At 41.9% G+C, this 20,604-nt stretch overlaps 1 protein-coding gene across 2 annotated transcripts; it reads left to right on the forward strand.

Annotated features, from left to right (window-relative positions):
* The first annotated feature begins 285 nt into the window (after nt 1-285).
* On the forward strand, nt 286-5,252 carry LOC133916568 (protein NRT1/ PTR FAMILY 8.3-like). Of its 2 annotated transcripts, none has more exons than XM_062360299.1 (5): nt 286-562; nt 2,295-2,394; nt 2,698-2,915; nt 3,337-3,893; nt 4,239-5,252. In XM_062360299.1, exons 1-5 carry the CDS (start codon nt 500-502, stop codon nt 5,059-5,061), a joined length of 1,761 nt encoding a protein of 586 aa, XP_062216283.1. In that variant the 5' UTR covers nt 286-499; the 3' UTR covers nt 5,062-5,252. The 2 variants fall into 2 exon arrangements, with proteins under 2 accessions (XP_062216283.1, XP_062216284.1); XM_062360300.1 differs by having other exon boundaries at nt 287-562; nt 3,766-3,893.
* The last annotated feature ends 15,352 nt before the right edge of the window (nt 5,253-20,604 follow it).

Here is a 20,604-nt window from a genome sequence, read left to right on the forward strand (position 1 = left end):
ACTGCTACCTTGCCCGACAGCTTCGGCCAGAGGAGCAACCAAACATGCCCTCAATACGCTTGGAAGTTACAAATGGAGACACATTCCATGTTTTGAGATTTTGGCAAGAAGAAATATGCCAAACTATAGTAGGCAACCACTAAACATAGAACTCGGCACTACATAATTCATAGTTTACGGCTTCTCAAGTATGATATTCCAAGTATGATATTCCGATAGTAATTACATAGTTTGAAGAGGACATCGATGTAATATCGCCAACAAGTATTTCGTTGAGAAGTCGTTCCAATAAAATTGGCGACTTTGCTGGAGCTAATCGGCGGTGAACTCGTTATAACTCGAACGACAAGCTTTGCTCCTTCGGTGTCTGCTTCTGGGATTAGTCTTAGTATTAGTTGCTGCAGTTGCCAAAGAAGCAATTACTGATCAGCCTTCAAAGCTCGAAGCTTCCCTTTCCTCCTCGAGGCAACAAGCCTCCGAGTCTTCGAAAGCTGCATTCATGGGATCGTCGCTGCAGGAGGAGCGGCGGCAGAGGCTGCTGGTGCGCACAACTGAGCCAGAGGTACTCCACCACCATTTTTGTACGAAAATTTTATGCTTTCTGCTTGTTTATTCCACCAAGATTCAAGAATCCGTCGCGCTTGTTGTCTAATCCTCTTTAGTTTCTTGTTTTGGTAATATTCCGATTGATTGCAAATTCTTAAATTGGCCACAATCGCGAGAAAATGAAGGGGGGATGATACCTGATAGCTCAGTTCCTGGGATTCTTGGGCCCAGTGCTCGAATCGATTGGCGTGTATTTCTTTGATTGTTGGTTGCAAATACAATAGTCACATGGGGAAAAATACCAAAGGGAAGGGGTGAAGGTTCAGAGCGCTAGAATGCCCTGGATAACAATTGGGGGAAAAGATAGACCTTAGAATCATGGATTGGACGCAACAATTCTGAATACTGTAGATCGATTGACTTGCGAAAGTAAAAAAAAAATCGGTTTTTCCTGAAATTTGATTTGCTTGTCGGAACAAGATACGCTGTTGTTGCTTGCCTCAGCGCCCGATGGTTAATTTGACTGGTACGGTGGTACCGGATAACTCTTTGAAAATTTGATCGAAACAGCTGGCTTGGAATGGGTTGGACATATTTGACTGAAACGTGAATGATTTAGGCCTGTTTATATATTCTTGTGGCTGTCATTCTGGCTACTCTCCCTTCCTATCCACCCTCTGCAAAAGAAAACCTTTGCTTTTTAATCAAAATATTGGTCACTGTGCTATTCCTGGTTACTAGCTTAAGTGGAATATTAATGATTGTATATAGCCACTGTTGAACTGTGTGATAGTTCCCTACTAGTTTATGCTCTTGGAAAAATATATTCGTCAACTATAGCTGCAGTCTGCAGCATACTTTAGGAACAGTTTCCAACCTAGTTATGAACCAAACTTTTATCATTTTTTTCTTAGGAACAATAGTAATAAAGGTTCGTTCACCACTGTTAAAAAATAAACAAGCTTACTTGGTGAAGAGAGGAACAAAGAGGTGAACAGAATTTCTGATAATTTACGGAGTTGAATTTAGCGTCATAGCTTACATATCCCAGGTGAGGAAAAACCCCATTGTCCTGGACATGAGAGACTTTTTGCTTGTGAATATATCAAGAGTTCTAAACTTTTCAATCATATTGAAAGTTCTAAGTTGCTGATGTGTTTAAAATGTACATTTATTCTGAAATAATGGTGGGTTGATCTTTCTAGTTTTTATTCATGATGTCCTTCTGAGACTAATCTTGGAGGAAATCTGGCCATTTGATAAGGAAGGCCAATTTCTCCTTACTTTGCCTGGAGTAATTATACTAAAATTAGCAAACTGTATTAGATTACCAACTTATGAACGATTAAATGGGTACTTGATGAGACTTTTTTTTGTTGCTGAAAAGTAACTATTTATGAAAAACTTATGATGAACATGGAGTCATGGACACCTACCAAGGGCACATCTTTTGCTAATCCTGAGAATTCTCAAATTTTCTGCTCTATGGGTTCTAGAACTGGTTGAGATTTTTTATCACTGTTAGACTATATGGAAAGCCAAGATTTTTTGCCTGTGTTTTCAACTACAGAATGCCACTTCCTATAAAATCTATCTGCTAAATTTTCTTCTTTTTGTTTCATTCAGCATTTCTCTGTTCCATGTTTCCTTTGTTTTTCTTATGATTTTGATGATGGCATAGGAAGCACGAGCACCTACCTCGCAAATGGTTCGCAGATCAACTTTAAACAACTTTACTTTCTGCACAGGGTCTTGCGGAGTACACAGGTGATGGGTCAGTTGACTTTAGAGGTTATCCTATTTTAAAACATAACACGGGGAACTGGAGAGCATGCTCATTGATTCTTGGTAAGAATTCAGTCAGAGTTTTCCGTAGAGGAACAACATGACCAGATTTTTTCTTAGAAATGAAAACCATTTGATTGATCATATCACTGTGAACATCTTTATCGAATCATATCTTCAACTGAGTTGTTAAGTTCTAATATGCACGTGATTTAGTGGAAATTTAAGTTTGTTCAGCATTTTTGGCCTTAATAATGTATGTTAATCTAACAGTATTTGATGTCCTAAACATCAGAAACATAAGCCTTTTCATACTTTGATCTAACATCATGTCCAATTGGAAATTGCCTTTCTGTTATATTGTAGGAACTGAAGTATGTGAACGTTTGGCCTACTATGGCATCTCAAAAAGTTTGGTCACTTACCTTTCGAAAAGACTGCATGAAGGAAATGTCTCTGCAGCAAGGAACTTTACAACCTGGCAAGGAACTTGTTATCTCACACCACTTATTGGAGCAACCTTAGCAGATTCGTACTGGGGAAAGTACCGGACTATTGCTGTTTTCTCCGCTATTTACTTTCTTGTAAGTTACGATTATGCATGTAGCTCAAGAAATCATACGGGAAGTGTTACCAGATGATTATGTTTTTCCATTGTTTAACATGTGGGTTGTGCATTTGTGTTTAAGACTTAGCACGTGTTAATGAATTAAGTGCCTTATACTTATGGCATGGTGTTGCTTCACATTGGTATTGACTCATGATTGAGAGGTTAACGAAAGCAGGATAGATGTCCGCATATATAACTTATCCAAGTGTGCCATTAGTAATATTTTGATTCTACGCATATTTACTTACACGATAGTTCATAGAAAACTTGCATGATGCATCAATCGCAAACCTTTTTGTGTCCTAGTTGTGAAATGTGAATCTTATATCCTACTCGTGCAATTATTCCTGTCCGATAGTTTTTGATAATGACTTCTGAATGTGCATTTAATGAAGGGGATGGCAGCATTGACACTTTCAGCATCAGTTCCTTCTTTCAAGCCCCCTCAATGTGTAGGGTCTATTTGTCCACAACCGACCTTACCTCAATATCTTATATACTTTGTTGGATTATACATGATTGCTTTGGGGGCTGGAGGTATCAAACCATGTGTTTCATCCTTTGGTGCTGACCAGTTTGATGATACTGATCCGGTTGAGAAAACAAAGAAAGGCACTTTCTTCAATTGGTTTTATTTCTCCATAAATATTGGTTCTTTGATCTCAGGCACTGTTCTTATTTGGGTACAAGAGAATTGTGGATATGGTATTGGATTTGGAATCCCTACTTTTTTCATTGCCCTCGCTATTGGAAGCTTTTTTATAGGTTCGGAGATATATAGATTTCAGATACCTGGAGGAAGCCCACTTACAAGAGCATTTCAGGTAGTTGTGGCAGCCATTCACAAGAGAAAAGCTGATTTACCAGTTGAGAGTTCTCTTCTCTATGAGCTTGATGGTAAGACTTCAGCTATTGAGGGGAGTCGTAAGCTGGAGCATAGTAGCGAATTCAGGTACTTTTCTTGGTTATCATTGACAGTCATTTACTCCATTCCGCAAGATATATTCCTTTTACTCAGCTAAGGAAAAAAAACATTCAGAAGTGAGGTTTAGAAAATATCGAAAAAACAATTTTTTTTAAGTTCAAAAGAAGGATAAATGTTTATTACAGTATAACAAAGTTCATGCGGAATTTCAAGTATGCTACATTTTTTGTTTGACATTGATATGCTTGCAAGCTTGTGTCTTGGAACTTCCTGAACACGTTTTTCAGAACCATGACAGGTGAGATTTGTACATATGCAAACGCATGCATACTATCTCACTTGACGACCTGACACATTCTCTTTCCTCAACAGTTTCCTTGACAAAGCTGCAGTCATTTTGTGGGATGAATGTGATGGTTCTCCTAATCCATGGAGACTTTACACTGTCACACAGGTCGAAGAGCTCAAAATATTAATGAGGATGTTTCCAATCTGGGCAACAGGAATTGTGTTCTTCACAGTGTGTGCTCAAAATTCGTCAATGTTTATAGAACAAGGGATGGCCCTTGATAACCAAATTGGATCTTTTAAGATTCCACCAGCCACTTTGTCATCCTTAGATGTTATCAGTATTGTTGTTTGGGTCCCAATTTATGAAAGGTTTGTTGTGCCCGTAGCCAGGAGGTTCACTGGAAATGAGAGGGGTTTCTCGGAGCTTCAAAGAATCGGAGTTGGTCTATTTGTGTCTACTACTGCAGTGGCAGTTGCAGCACTAGTCGAGATTAAGCGTCTGCAGATCGCAAGCGCAGAGGATCTGATCCATCAGAAGGTACCTGTTCCTATGAGCATTCTTTGGCAAGCACCTCAGTACTTGTTGGTTGGTGTCGGCGAGGTGTTCACATCCATTGGTCAAGCTGAGTTTTTCTACAATCAGTCTCCAGATGCCATGAGAAGCCTATGCTCAGCTTTTGCTCTTGTTACTGTGTCACTCGGGAGTTACCTTAGCTCATTCATACTGGCCTTGGTGTCATATTTCACGACTCGAAATGGCCAATTGGGGTGGATCCCTGATAACTTAAATGAAGGCCATCTCGACCGCTTCTTCTGGCTGATATCTGGCCTCAGCTCTCTGAATCTTCTTGTTTTCATATATTATGCACAGCAATACAAGTGCAAGAGAGCTTCTGTAGTTTAAAGTTCTGGCTTTCCTGCCTGTTATTTGTTGTACAGCAAGCTATATGTATAATCTGTCTTATGTTCAAACACCTCCAGTGTATAATCTTTTCTGTAATGTACAAGTTACAAGTATTTCATCCTCAATGGTACTGAGATGCAACATTAATTGGACAGTGGAATCAGATTTCCTTTTTTCCTCTGTTAATCAAATTTCTATTCATGTGAAAGCACATACTTATCTTGCACTAACATATATGTTATCTGAATCATTTCTGTTTCTGACCTTTTCATGTAATCTTGCGGAGATAAAATGTATTCCTAGTTTTCCTGTCAGAAGTATTTCTCAGGAGGTGGAGGCAGATTAGGTGGCCGACCAACGAGTGATCCGATAGAATTGTTTCCTGTCAGAATTGTTTCTCGGGAGGTGGAGGCAGAATTGTTTCTCAGGAGGTGAAGAAGTGTTGTATGAGGACTTTGAGATCAAATAGAGAATCTGTCTCTCCACTATCAATGAATCTGCATACCACCAAGGGCCATTTGAAAAAAAAAGTCTGAATCCGTGTCTTCTCCGCCATTTGATTTCCTTCAGCCAAGAAGACAGGGAAAAGAGAAGGATAAAGAATGTCCGGTATGGATCTTGATCCTTTTCTGAATTCAATTGCCTTTGGATCTGCTACTAAGAAAGGAAGAGAAATCTGATTGCTTATATAAATTGATTGTATATCCACATGCCAAGGTAATACATTTCGGTAACTATCCTTAGCGCCGTTCTGCCTATCACCTATTGGGTATTGGGAACAGCTTCAAGAATGCTATTTTAGAGAGCCTTAGCCGTTGTTGGGGCTAAGAATCTTCCTTACTCATCTCGTCTTCTTCATTGCCTTCAGCTCAGACAGCAAACTCTTTCGTCTATAGCTGACGATTAAGGGGGACGTTGGTCTTTCCCATTGAATGTCAGTATGCTCAAGCTGATGATGTCGGGGTGCTCGAGGTGGCCACAGATAAGGTGACAAGGGTGATAGAGATGGGACCAGATGCTGTTGCTGGGGATGATGCTCAGGCTGATGATGATGAAGTGCTCGAGGTGCCTCGTCCGGTCAAGACCACTCCACGCAAGAGGTGTGCTCGCAAGCTCAAGGCACCGCTGGATGTTGAGTTCCCGCGCCAGAGCAAAAGGCTGGACAAGGAACTGGAGGGTTTCAAAGACAAGGCGAGTGCTGCTGCCGCCGCCGTCCAACCTATGTACATTGGAGTGGTCAACAATGATGCTGAGCCATATATTTCTGCTCCTCTGAGTAGATCCAGGCCATGGGCACTGGCTTCCTGAAGATGCAGCCCGGTGCTGTGTCTGATTCAGCTCTCAACGCCTCGTCATCAGATGATGAAGATGAAGAATGATCTCTCCAGTGTTTTGGCTACATGGTGGTTGTGTGTAGCCAGTCTCTTTTGGGTCTTTGCGTTAGCGGCTGTCCTAGTCTGTCTCGGCGTGTCCTTGTTAGTCTCAATGTTGGTCAGTTATCCCGACTTTGTTATGGTGGGTCATGTTCTCAGATGGTTGTTATGTCAGTGGGTCAGTGTGTCACACCTTAAGCATCCCAGGATGGTTCTTTCTAGTGTTTACCTGTGTTTTTATGCTGGTTCCTGCTTGCCTCTCCATGTCTTGATCAACCTGCTTATGATGTGTGCCTCTTGGGTCAGTTTCTGATGATGTTGTTGTCATGCTATGTATGATAACCTTGACGCTTGTCCCCTCCCTGTTTTTCTATGGATAATACCAGATCGTGGAACATTTTAGCTTGGACCATTCGTGGCATCAACTCCCAGCCCAAGTGGGACGACATTAGAACACGAATTGCTGAGAGTGCCTGTGCTGTTGTTTGCCTTCAGGAAACCAAAAGAGAGGCGTTTGATTCCTCTTATACCAGCAGGTTTTGCCCGTCATCTATCTAAGTTTGTTGTCTCTCCCTCTGTGGGTGCCTCGGGTGGCCTGATCACCATCTGGAATGGTTCTTTATTTCATGGGGATACTGTGTTGGTGATCTCCTACTCAATTACAGTTAAGCCTACCTCGCTCTTGTCAGCAGTCTTTTCGTCTTACTAAGATCATCTTCAACTATATTTCCTTAATTTTGTTTCCTTCCCGATTCTTTTTTCCGTTCCCATTCCGTTTATTTTTTCTCATCTCCAACGGTTTCCCTTCGAAGGGATTCGTGAAGGGAAACAAAAGAGAATCCTATCCTAAAAGTAATGACTTGTAAATCCCTTCGTGACGGGAACCGTGAAGGAAAACCGTTGGAGCGCTGAAGAGAACGAAATTCTCTTCGTGAAGGGATTCTGGACCCTGATAGGAAACGGTTGGAGATAGTCTAATATTTATGTTCCATGCTCTCCAGCTGAGAAAAGCAAGCTTTATCTCGTGGCTATATAATTTTGATGCCTCTACGATTGAGGACTGGGTCCTAGTTGGGGACTTTAATCTGATTCGTTCTCCCTCAAAACAGAAGCAGGCCTGGTGGCAATATTAACGACATGCACCTGGAGTAACATGCAAGAAAATGCTCTTCTTGAAAAGCTAGACTGGATTTTCACTTCCTCTTCTTGGACTTTGTCATATCCAGACACAACGGTGCAACCTCTTGCTCGAGTTGTCTCGGATCACATTCCCTATGTGGTCAAAGTTGGCACTGCAATTCCTAAGGCTAATATTTTCCGGTTTGAAAACTATTGGGCTGATTTTGCAGATTTCCTTTCTATGGTTGAGCTACATTGGCAAACTGCTCCGTTTTTTTGCAAATGCTGCTAGAACAATCATCTCTAAATTTAAGCATCTCAGGAAAGGCTTGAAATCTTGGAGCAGGAAATTATCTAAGCTGAACATACTCGTCAATAACACCAGCATGGTCATTGCTATCTTGGATGGACTGGAGGATCAATGTCCTTTAAGCCGAATTGAGAGGAATTTCAGGAAAATAGTGAAGCTCTACTTCCTTTCTCTCCTTGAGGCTAAAAGAATTTATTGGAAACAAAGAAACACTATTGGGTGGGTCAAATTTGAAGATGAGAATATAAAACTCTTTCAGGCCCTTGCCACTCACTACTACAGAAAGAAATATATTTCTCACCTCTTCCTAGCTGATGGAACCTATCTTACTTGGTATCTCTGAATGATCTGAATTTACCTCCATGCTCTTTGATCTACAAGAGCTCATTCAGAGGGTGCCTCTCCCTGTACTAGACGAGCATTTTTCCAAAGAAGAAATTAATGCTGTTGTCAAAGATATGCAACCTGACCATGCTCCTGGGCCTAATGGATTTAATGCCTTTATAAAAGAAATGTTGGCATTCAAATTCCGAATGTGTAGGTATGTGTATGTGTGTACATACATACATACGTACATACATACATGTGTGTGTATATGTATACATACATACATACAAATAGGGCTGCGCTATTTAACGCGCTATGTTTGGAATATTATTCCACGCACCGGCGCCCCACGTCAGTGTGCCCCCGCCGGATCACTGAGTCTGGAATAAATCGGAATAAATTTTCAAGAAAAAACATAAGAAAGCGAATCCCATCAGAAGAAATTGCACTCAGGCCTGCGGAAGGCAGGAAACCAGATTAAATGGTCCATAACCGGAACACAAGTGAAACCCACCGGAAATGAATATGACGTACGACGTACTCTTCTAGGTCCTATAGAAAAACCGTAACTACGATTTAATAATATCGGAATACATTGTTTCGTGTGATTGGAACACATATATTCTTCTGCCTGTCTGGCGCTGGCAGCCGGACCAAACTGACCTAGCCGGAGTGACCAAACAGGCCTGCGGGTGGGAAAGCAGTAAATTTTCACCACAAAACCGGAAAAATCCTCATTATAAAACATGAAAATACATATTATAAAACAAAAAAACCGTAAAACACAAGTTAAAAAACATGAAAAACCCCACTATGAAATCGGAAAGTATCAATTGACATGACCGGAAACATAGCTTGGCGTGATCGGGAAACATATGCCGGCGTGACCGGAAACATATGTCGGTGTGATGGAAAATAATTATTGCGCAATCGAAAAAATATATTACAAAGAAGCAAACCAAAAATTCGTAGTTGTTGATTCATTTGACAATATTGTACCATATATGGAGTACAAAGGCAATAATAGTCTACAAGATTTTCTCTCTAAATAAGGAAACTAATCACGTAATCGAATAAGCAAAGCCTAGCTAATCAAGGAAATATCTCTAGCTAATTTGGTTGGCAATAACAGCATGTGAGATTTTCTCTCTAAATAAGGAAACTAATCACATAATTTGGAAACAATCTCAAGCTAATGAAGGAAAAAATCATTTAAAACAAGGAGATTTCATGCACTCACGTACATGGATTCTTGGTCTACTAACAGAATCAAACAAAAATAAAAAAATATTACAATATAGGATTCACCGGATCTCTTCTACTAGAAAAGATTTTAGATTTCAGCAGGGCATGGCCGAGCAGTGCACACACCTGCCACGCCACAGTTGCCGAGTACATCAATTGGGTCGATGGAGATTCTACATGTACATTAGCGTTTGCACCAATGAATGACGTCTTGGCTTGTCATTGAACATCAGGGAGTGAGCGCAGCAAGACAGAGAGATTCACAAACGTGTCAAAGACGATGGACGACGTCTCGGCTCACCGTTGAACATCGAGTAGCGAGCACATCAAGATTGAGAGATTGAAGAACCTCTCAAATCATCGCACCATCATTGCCTAAAAATTCGGATATGGAGATCTACAGCAGTTTACAGGGGTGAGATGGGGGGGGGAGAGAGAGAGAGAGAGAGAGAGAGAGAGAGAGAGAGAGAGAGAGAGAGAGAGAGGGGAAACAACCGCTATTTAAATGCTAGCGTCACACATTGGACTGTGAACTAAACCATAAGAAAAGGCCATCCCACCGGAACAAACTCGCTCTCAACCGGAATAAAGTCTCTCCATACGATTAAGCCGGAAGTTTGGCCGATTTAACTGGAAGTTTGACGCATTTCATCGGAATAAGGCTCCCCCCAACGGTGAAACAAAAAGATTGACCGAATAAACCGTAATGTTGAATGATTCCACTGGAAATAAGTGTCCGACCCATACTGTCGGGTTTGCAGGCGCGGGGACGCGCGGTCGGGTCAGACGGGTGGCGCTCGGCCACATGTTGAATAGAGGCACTACGAGCCTGTGTGTGTGTGGGCGCGCGCGCGCACATATATACATATTGGTTTTAGTTTGATATTACTTTATAAAAATAAATAAAATTGGAGTGAATTTTGGCTATCCTCTAAATTCTAAAACACAAGGTGTTACACGCGTGGTGGAGGTGGGAATCATCATGATCCCGAGAAGCTCAACGGAGATGGTGCCATAAATATAAGAGAGGACGACACAGTCCATCCAAACCCAATCCGTGATGTTAGGGTGAGCGGTGTCGGAGAGCATGCAATCGGAGAGGGCATACATGGCAAGAGCTGATGAGGATGAGGCCTCTCCACTTCTTGTTGTTGGGAGAGATGAGGTCGAGGATGATGGGATGAGGGCCCTGATGTTGAGGATGGCAACCAACTTCACATGGAGAGCGGCAATGGAGAATGCCTCAGAGAGTGCAAGCACACACGTCAGCTGCAGTGGTGGTGGCCTCTTGCTCATGATGGGTAGGGCGTCAGCGGCCTCCTGCTCATGGCGAGCAGTGGCAATGGTGGCATCATCATCCTCGCCAACCATGTTGTCGAGGGGAGGGGATAGTGGTGGGCATGGTGTTGGTGGCTAGGGTTTACGAAAGTGAGCAATCATGTCTGGTACCATGAAAGCGTGGAGAGTTTTGGGGAAATCACGCAATGGGATTGATCACCCAGAGGTTATATATATAACAACCAAGATATAGAAACAAATATCTGAGGTATAAGGAAAGGAGGCTTAGTGGGATACATGTGCGTGATATGTGGCATGCACATAACCTTGCTATGCATGTAGAGTCTAACATTGAGCAATAATAAGGAGAAGAAAATGGGTAACAACACAGATGCAACCTAAATACTCCAAGATAACCTCATTGCACAAGAGAGGGGCAATGTTACGGACCATAGTTGCACATGAGCGACGCCATAGTTAATGTTATCGGCGTAATGTTCATCATCCCCTTATGCAGATTGTTATTCTGGGCCGATGACTTCATTGCCACCAGCTATGGATTTTGTCTCTGAGCTACCGGATCTGATAAATCCAAGTAAATTGGTGCCTGATTTGATCTTTTACCTATTCTGATGTGGACACCGCTGATGTTCATTCAGAGTCTCAGACACGTCTTGATAGTGGATTCGAGATGTTGGCTATTGCAGTTATCTAAGGGTTGGAGTTCCTCGTTAGAGTCTGGTTTCGACGATCTGCTTCATTCAACTATTGTGGAAAAGGGTGAAGAACGACGGAGGTTATCAAATGTGAAGAAGATGAATGGTTGTGTTATCTTTATAATTTATTTATTTCTCAGGGACCTCTACATAATATATGAATTATCTTTTTTCCATTTATAATATCACTCTAGCCCTATTCTAGGGAAAAAAAATGTTATCGAGCCAATATGAATACAATGTAAATTATTTCATAGTCAAATCATCTAGTTCTTTTTAAACTATTATCATCATCAATGTTGGTGGGAAAAAGAATAATGTGCGTGTGGCATCTAGGGTGCAATGGGATTGGATATAGACGGATATCGTTGATCCTATATCATATTCCATATTTTTCTTGGAGTCGGAGTTGAACACAGACAGTGTCAGATACAAATATGGATGTAAATAGTCTGGTCATTAATACATATTGATACAAATAGAATATGTGACGAATCAAATGCAGACAATGTCAGTGTCGAGGAATTGTACACAACTGCCAAATATTTATGATGTAAAATATAGGGATACATGCATTGTCGTAGATAGTATCACAAAGAGGGACACGAAATTTATACATGTTTGGGCCTCTGAGTGGATAGTATCTTTACATCCTATCTTGCCTTGATTAATCTCAAGATTAGGGTTTACAACAGGGGTATGTATGGATCTAATCCTAAGAATTTAGACAGATTCTCTATGTTCCTACTGCTAAAGCGGGTTGGACGAAAAGCTTGAAGTTCGCGAGCTAGCTCAGCTCGTGTTTGGCTCGGCTCATTCCAAAATCTAACGAGCTGAGCTAGAGTTTTAGCTCATTTAGATAATGAGCTGGTTCAAGCCAGCTCGTGAGTTGCTCGCAAGCCAAATAAACCAGGGAGGTGGCCCGGGCTGCCAATTCCTCTCTTCTTTCCTCTCTTTTCAGCTCGAGTCAGCCCACCTCCTTGCTCTCCTTCATGTCCAGTTCAAGGCTGGCCCAAGCCTCCCTCTCCCTTTTCTCTTCTTAGCAGCCCAAGCCCAGGCGGGCACCCCTACCTTCTTATTCCCAGAGCCACACGAATAGAGGTCGAGCCGCACACGCCTGATCTCCAAGCCATAGCCGCCCTCTCCTCTCTCTCCGCCAACTAAATCCGCTCGAGATTGATCTCTTCTATATCTCCAATCACCAAATCTCATCTCAACCAAATCGAATTCGTTCTATCCCAAATCTAACAACCCATGTTTTGAAGATTGCCCCGGCCACGCCCTTTGAGCTTTTGTTTGTTCTGGCTATGTCACTGAGTTGGCCGCCAACGTGTGTGTCCACAGGTGCATGGTCGGAGTTGTCACGCTAGCGTTGAGATCATTTTTGCAAGTGTGTCTGTCGTGGTTCATCGACGGAGTTGGCACGGCGAGGTCGCGATCCTGCTTGAACCAATACATGCCCCTACGTCACTGGTCACGCTACACCTCGAGGGCCAGGCCGGGGTGGTACCGGTTGCAACCGTGCGGGCCAGGGTCATTGAAGGCACTGACGAAGCTATGATGGGAGCGGGTCAGGTAGTGGTACACCACGGGGAAGCCGTAGAGTGGCATGTACAACTCAAAGACAAGTACGAAGCGCTTGTTGCTGGCATCCAGTAGCACGTTCACCAATAGACGTTGCTCCGCATCGAGCAACGCAATTGGCTCGCGAGCCAAATGAGTTGGCTTGAGCTTTTAACGAGTTGAGCTGAACTGGTATTTTTGATCATTTTGCTAATGAGCCGAGCCGAGCCAGCTCATTATCTTAATGAGCAGAACCAAGTAGAGCCGAGTTGGCTCGTTGGCTAGCCCTACCCTAGTCAGATGATGGTTACTTTTGATGTGGATCTTCGATGGGTATTGACAATTCTTGCCTAACTAGGCTTGATCTAGGGTGTCGCAACTTTGTAGATCTAAAGGCGCGAGTTGCTCTGGTGTTATGAGGCTTGTGCTTCTGTAGATTGTGTGTCCTGGATGTACCCTCCCTCCCCTCCTTTTATAGTCGGGGTAAGGCGGGTGTACCCTACCAGAACTCCCCTGGGTGCAATCCTTTCCATACTATTGATCTCCCTGATATCTAGGAGATTCCTCCTGAATATGGGATGGCTTCCCTATTCCATATGATCACCATCTTTATACTTTATCTCCATTCCTTTCTCCATATTGATTACAAATCATACCGAATCGAGTAAAATATGTATGCACATCGTATACCTCTTATAGATATATGGTATTCATAGTGTAAGACCTCAACCTGGGATCTCATGTGCCTCCCATATCAGTCCTTAGATTAAGTAACTGATACAGACAGTAACACATTTGTAGTATCACAGTCAAACTTCATACATAAATACTAAGATTTACAGTATAAAAGGTTACACCCTATACTCTATATTATAAACCTAGCCGAGCGGCCAACAAAACACAGCAGAAAACGGAAGCCCAAGCCACAAGCAGCTAGGGTGCGAACGCGACTTCTAAGACTATTCTTCATCCTCGCCTTCACCTTCTGCAAAGTTAGCATCAACTTTCTCATCTGAATGACAGCAAGAGTGAGTATAGAAGGTACTCAGCAAGCCCTATATTACTTCAAGGTGTTGATAGATGCATAAAGGAGGTAATTCAAGGATAAGACTTTACGATTTAGTTTTAAGTGTAAAACAGTTTATGCAGGTATCCAATTATATCATCTAAGATTGACTTCAAATAATTTAAATAGTTCAAAACCAGGTAACAAACTATATTTGAGGGGTTTTCAGCCCCGGGAGGGCTACACCTCACTCCCAGTCCTTATCATCACCTCTGGTGTACCTGTAGTACCACACAGCTTCTGACGGATTGTGCCATGAATCTCATCAAATAAACATCTAGTCCACACACTCACTCATCAAGACACACGCACCCAGAGTCTAGTCATCAGGGTTACTACTTTCGCATGTCCATGACCGTAGACACGACTATTCGAATAAGATTTACACTCTACAGAGGTTGTATAATGTACCCATACGATATACTCAGCCTCCAACCGTTGCAAGCGGAGGAATGAATCATATCGAGACACTCTAATCATCTTTCCTATCATGCTTTTCTACAAGATTTACCCTCAAGTATCAGTGGTCTTGTACTGAACGCCAAGTTCTCTTTTTAAGCATTTGCCTATCTCTGCACCCTCATAAGTATGATGTCCAACTCATTTCGATGAAGGAGAAGTCAAGTCCTGCCTATTCAGGACGCATGGTTGCACGGGGGTGGCTAAGCATGACGACGCAATGACTCGGTCCTTAAATGGTAAGGGCAAACATCTTCTGGCAATGAATACCACAAAGGTAACTCAAGCTTCCAAGAGCATCCTCATCCAGAGTACTACTCCACTTGCTCCCGCTAAAATATTTTTCACCCATTTTTACACACCACCCTCCATATCCCACACGACATTAAGGATTTCACATCCATCATAAAGTTCACAACCATCAAGGGTTCATTGCATATGAATCAATTTGATAAACGGTGAACATTATATCTGAAGAGATGCATTTCAAGGTGACGTCTCTGAGGAGACTATTCAATTCTAAGCATGCTAGATAGCAAGGCGTCATCTATCATTAATATAGATAACAGCAAGTAATCCTAAGGTGATATGTATTTTAGATGATAACATTTATAGCATGACAAGTGTTAATAGAATTAACTACTATAAACAATTTTAAAGAAAACGTGATACATAGCACATGCAATAATAAGTCCATTTTTTAGTTGGTCATGTAGATTATTTGAAACCATATGTTCAATATGATCAAGGTGATAGGACTTGCCTTCTCCGAGGTTTTCTTCAAGATCTTGGTTGTAGTCAGGATCTTCCTCGCTTCTGACACTTTCTGTGAAACACTCACAGAATTTTGGCGGTTCTGCAAGTGTGATTGTGATCATTAATAAGCTATACTAGAGAAGAACAAAATAACACCAAATGTAAAGTAAAATGAGCCCAAAGGTATATCACTCCATGATAGATATATAGATCTCAAAATTAGAAAAAAAAATTTGGCAAAAGAATCACCGAAATCGAAGCCAGATCGGAGAAGTTATGACTCCTAGACTACTTGGCACAATGGCCAAACCACATACAGAGGCACAATCATGCTGACGGCGAGGAACAACACGACGGTAGAGCTAATAGTACGGGTGCACGTGGCTACATGCGAGAAGAAAGCACAGGATGACGATACACTACCTAGGAGGGTTCATGAGGGGTTGGAATGCTCACCGTGACAAAGAACAGCAAGAATTTGGATGGTGGCCAGCAGAGCGTCGAAGAGGTGGCAGTGAAGTGGCTTGGCATCCAGCACGGGTGACCTCTTGTCAAGCTTCTGGTCAACGGAAGGCGGTGCAGGGATGACGGCGTCCTCTTAGTGCTCCTCGGCAGCACGTGGGCGACGGATCGATGATGGCAAGCTGCGTTCACGTTCAATGGTGGCAACGGCGGCGGTGAATCGGGGAAAAAAGGGAAGGAGAGGGCCTTGCTGTGCTATTTATAGAAGGGAAGGGGTGCAGTGAGGCAGTGGGAGTGTGACGTCAGGCAGCGCTGCAGCGAGGTGGCGGGGCGACTCCCACCATTTTTTTCGCAATATGGGCGCTCTGCGCCGTCCACGCGTGGGCGTGGGAGTGAAAGTCGCGCTGCGTAGTGGCATGGGCGGCGTGAGCATGGGTAGAGAGAGAGAGGAGAGAGTGAGTGAGAGCACGGAGAGTGTCGCATCGATATTTCCTGGGGGAAGGCGGTCGACATGATGGCAAGGGACAGCGTGGCGCTGTGTCACGCTGGAGGAGAGAGGAAGACGATGGAGGTGTGGGCACGATGATCGTTACGTGGGAGGTTGAGCCCACGCACTAGCACGTGCGCGTGGCACTGTGTCATGCTGGAGGAGGGAGGAAGATGATGGAGGCGTGGGTGTGGATGAATGACACGTGGGCGGTTGAGCTCACGCGTGGGCACAGGCGTGAGCGGGCCGGGGACATGAGAGTTGGGCTGCGTGGGGTTGCGACTGCCTGTGTGCACAGGAGAAAGGGAAAAGGGGCCGGGCTGACTGTTGTGGGCCGGAACGAGAGAGGGGAGGGAGATTCGGGCCAGAGGGAAAGAAAAAGGAAAAATGAATTAAGTTTAAATTCAAATTGAGGCATTTGAATTTGGATTTTACTTTGAATTAGGATCAATTTCAAGTAAGCATATTGAAACTATGATTTGAACTTGGACCTTGAGATTTCAAAGATGATTTGAATAAAAAAGATTCAAATTCAATTTGGATTTAGGCTGAACGGAATCTTGGAATAAATTTGAAATTTAGAGACATTCAATTTCAAATCTCCACACAAAGAACCATAAACACCATGAAACATTGTATATGAACTAATTTAATGCTGGGATTATTTTGAAAAGAACTCTAGTGCATTTTGGAATACCTAGTCAAGTTAATATATTTGAGTATGTATTTTTCCTTGATTTTAGTTGACTTAATTAATCACAATTTTTTTTTAATTTAGAGTGAAATTTGTAATTAATTAACATGTTAAAAACTCGGGATGTTACACATAGATTCAGAAAGCTCAATGAAGAGATTTGGGAACTCCTTCATCAGATCCTCTTCATGTTCCCATGTAGCTTCTACTTCTGTGTGATTACTCCATTGTGCTCGGCAGAACCTGACCGCTATCTCTCGGGTTTGATGAGTTGCCAAGTCCAAAATCCAGATGGGTCTCTCCTCGTACTGAAGGTCCTGTTGTAGATCCATGACTTTCAAAGGAACTTGTTCCCCTGGAACCCTCAAACACTTCTTTAGTTGCGAAACGTGGAACACATTGTGTACATCGGACATTTCCCTCGAAAGAGCTAGCTTATAAGCCAGTGCTGTAACCCTTTTTAGTACTTCATATGGTCCCACATATCTAGGAGCCAATTTTGCATGAACTTGAAGCCTCCGGGTGCCTCTCATTGGGATAACTTGAGGTAGACGTATTCTCCAACTTCGAAGGTCAAACTCCTCCTTCGGTTATCAACATAACCGTTCTGTCTACTCTGAGCTGCTTTTAGATTCTCCCTAATCTTGGTAACTTGTCCTTCTGTGTCCTTGATCAATGTAGGTCCAAAGAGCGTACGCTCTCCTACTTCTAACCACAATAGAGGTGTTCTAAATTTTCTTCCATACAATGCCTCAAAAGGCGACATTTTCAGACTAGCTAGGAAGCTGTTGTTGTAAGAGAACTCTGCAAATGATAGACTTTTCTCCTAGTCTTTTTTGTAAGCTATCATATAAGCTCTCAGAAGGTCTTCCAAGATCTTGTTTACTCTTTCAGTTTGACCATCAGTCTGTGGGTGGTAAGCAGAACTAAAGTTCAATTTAGTTCCTAGGGCAGTATGCAAACTCTTCTAGAACCTTGATGTGAACTGGGGTCCTCGATCGGAGACGATTCTACTTGGTACCCCGTGTAGCCTGAGAATATTATTAATATACAAGTATACCAACTTGTCTCCACTATAGGTCATCTTGACAGGTAAGTGAGCCACTTTAGTCAGACGATCTACTACGACTCATATGGAGTCGTTACCCTTCTGAGTTCTAGGTAACCCGACTATGAAATCCATACCAATTTCATCCCATTTCCATGTTGGGACCTGTAACGGTTGCAGTTTTCTTGCTGATCTTTGGTGCTCTACTTTAACCCTTTGACATGTGTCACACGGAGCGACAAACCCTGTTATGTCAAACTTCATTCATGTTCACCAATATTTGGCCCTTAGATCCATGAACATTTTAATACATCTTGGATGAATGGAGTAGGAAGAGTTGTGGGCTTCATCCATGATTAACTCCTTAAGATTTTCCCGATCTGGTATACAAAACTGATCCTTGTACCATACCATTTCTTACTTATCTACTCTTAACCCTAGTGCTTTATCTAAATTGAGATTCTTTTTTATTTCCAGATCCTCCTCATCTTCTAATTGGGCTTTATGAATTTTATCTTCCAGTGTTGGATTTAACACTAGTGTGTGAACTTGCCATTGTGTTATGTGCAGATTCAAATGTTGCATTTCTGAGAGGAGTTCCGGTCTTAACTCTAGTACCTGAAGACTATGGTAGTAAACTTTCCTGCTTAGGGTGTCAGTCACCACATTAGTTTTGCCTGGGTGATATTGGATACTTATATTGTAATTCTTTATCAATTCTAACCATCTCCGTTGCCGCAGGTTCAACTCTGATTGAATGAAAATATACTTCAGACTGTTATGATCTGTATAGATCTCGCACTTATTTCCAAAAAGATAGTGCATCCATATCTTAAGGGTGTTAGTCACCACATTAACTTTGTTTGGGTGATATTAGATACTTAGATTGTAATTCTTTATCAACTCTAACCATCTCTGTTGTCGTAGGTTCAACTCTGATTGAGTGAAAATATACTTCAGGCTGTTGTGATCCGTATAGATCTCGCACTTATTTCTAAGAAGATAGTGCCTCCATATCTTAAGTGCATGCACAACAGCTACTAACTCCAGATCATGAGTTGGGTAACTCTCTTCATGCGACTTCAGTTGCCTGGATGCATAAGCCACAACATTGCCATCTTGCATCAAGATACAACCTAAACCTTGGTGTGATGCATTACAATAGACCACGAAGTCCTTTTGGATATCTGGCAACTTTAGCACTAGGGTAGTAGTCAGTCTCTTCTTGAGTTCTTGAAAACTCTCTTCGCAAGCTTCATCCCATTCAGACTTGGCGTCTTTCTAGCGAAGCTTGGTCATTGGCTTAGTTAACTTTGAAAATCCCTCAATAAATTTGTGGTAACAACCTGCCAATCCAAGAAAGCTTCTGATTTCTGAGATATTGATTGGTTGAATCCAGTCAACCACTGCTTCAATTTTCGAAGGGTCTACCGATGCTCCTTCTGTTGTTAGCACATGTCCAATAAAAGTCACTTCTTGAAGCCAAAACTCACACTTACTGAACTTGACGTAGAGCTGTTGTGCCCTTAGCCTTTCGAAATCTTGGAATAGATTTGAAATTGAGAGATATTTAATTTCAAATCTCCACACAAAGAACCATAAAAACTATAAAATATTGCATATGGACCAATTTAATGCAGGAATCATTTTAAAAATAACTCTAGTGCATTTTGGAATACCTAGTCAAATTAATATATTTGAGGATATATTTTTTTCTTGATTTTAGTTGACTTAATTAATAAAAAAATTAATTTGAAGTGAAATTTGTAATTAATTAACACGTTAAAAACTCAGGATGTTACACATAGAATATATAATAATTATTATATATCATCGTTAGTCAGCCACAAATATTTCTTTGGATATTGAGCATGCGCACACACATATCACATATGTTATGATCGTTCAACCATTTTACGTGTCCAAAACTTAACTATATTAGCAGTTTAATATGTAAAATAGTAATAGAGTCATGTGGCAAGAGTCATGTTGGAGCGAAGACGGAGAAGTTATGAATGCCCAATATGCTAGCTAAGTTTCTTTTAATTATTTAGATATATTAATGATTTCAAATAAAAAAAGTCTCAACTAATTATAGATCTCGTCAAGAACTACAATTTTCATATAAGAATCGTCTCTATTCGACTCCATATGAAAAGTTACCAGCTTCAGAAGACATGCCCGGATAGTCTTCGGATATATCCGATTTTATTCTCAAATATCCGATATCCGATAGATACCTATTTCTCAACATCCGAATTCGATATCTAATACAGCTATCTGACATCGATATAATATCAAAGAAATTCTAAGATATCCGATTTTTCGCTCCAAAATACTATCCGAACCCCTTCTATCCATCGGTCGGGAAATATCTGACCCGTTACACCCCAGGTTGCATCGATGCATGCAGTTGAAGGGAGATCAAACCAACTATTTTCGACACAAATAAAATAGAATATTAATTTTCCAGTTGATGTCCTCCAAGTCAAGCTTGGGTGAGTGAGCTGGGATGGATCAAGGAATTGATTTCTCTCTCTTTTTTTAAGTGAATTCCACATATGAGATCGAGCGTTAGCTCGAATGGCAAGGTCGCCAGGCATGCGACCGAGCCCCCTGTATTCGAGCGGAGCTCAACGT

This window comes from Phragmites australis, chromosome 4 (genome assembly GCF_958298935.1).
Source record: "Phragmites australis chromosome 4, lpPhrAust1.1, whole genome shotgun sequence".
Taxonomy (NCBI): Eukaryota; Viridiplantae; Streptophyta; class Magnoliopsida; order Poales; family Poaceae; genus Phragmites; species Phragmites australis.

Excerpts from the sequence above, each read along its gene's own strand:
- LOC133916568 (XM_062360299.1), top strand. The coding sequence starts at position 500 with ATGGGATCGTCGCTGCAGGAGGAGCGGCGGCAGAGGCTGCTGGTGCGC. Across the intron at positions 2,395-2,697 it reads AGCATGCTCATTGATTCTTG|GAACTGAAGTATGTGAACGT; the intron begins GTAAGAATTCAG and ends GTTATATTGTAG. Across the intron at positions 2,916-3,336 it reads TCTCCGCTATTTACTTTCTT|GGGATGGCAGCATTGACACT; the intron begins GTAAGTTACGAT and ends CATTTAATGAAG.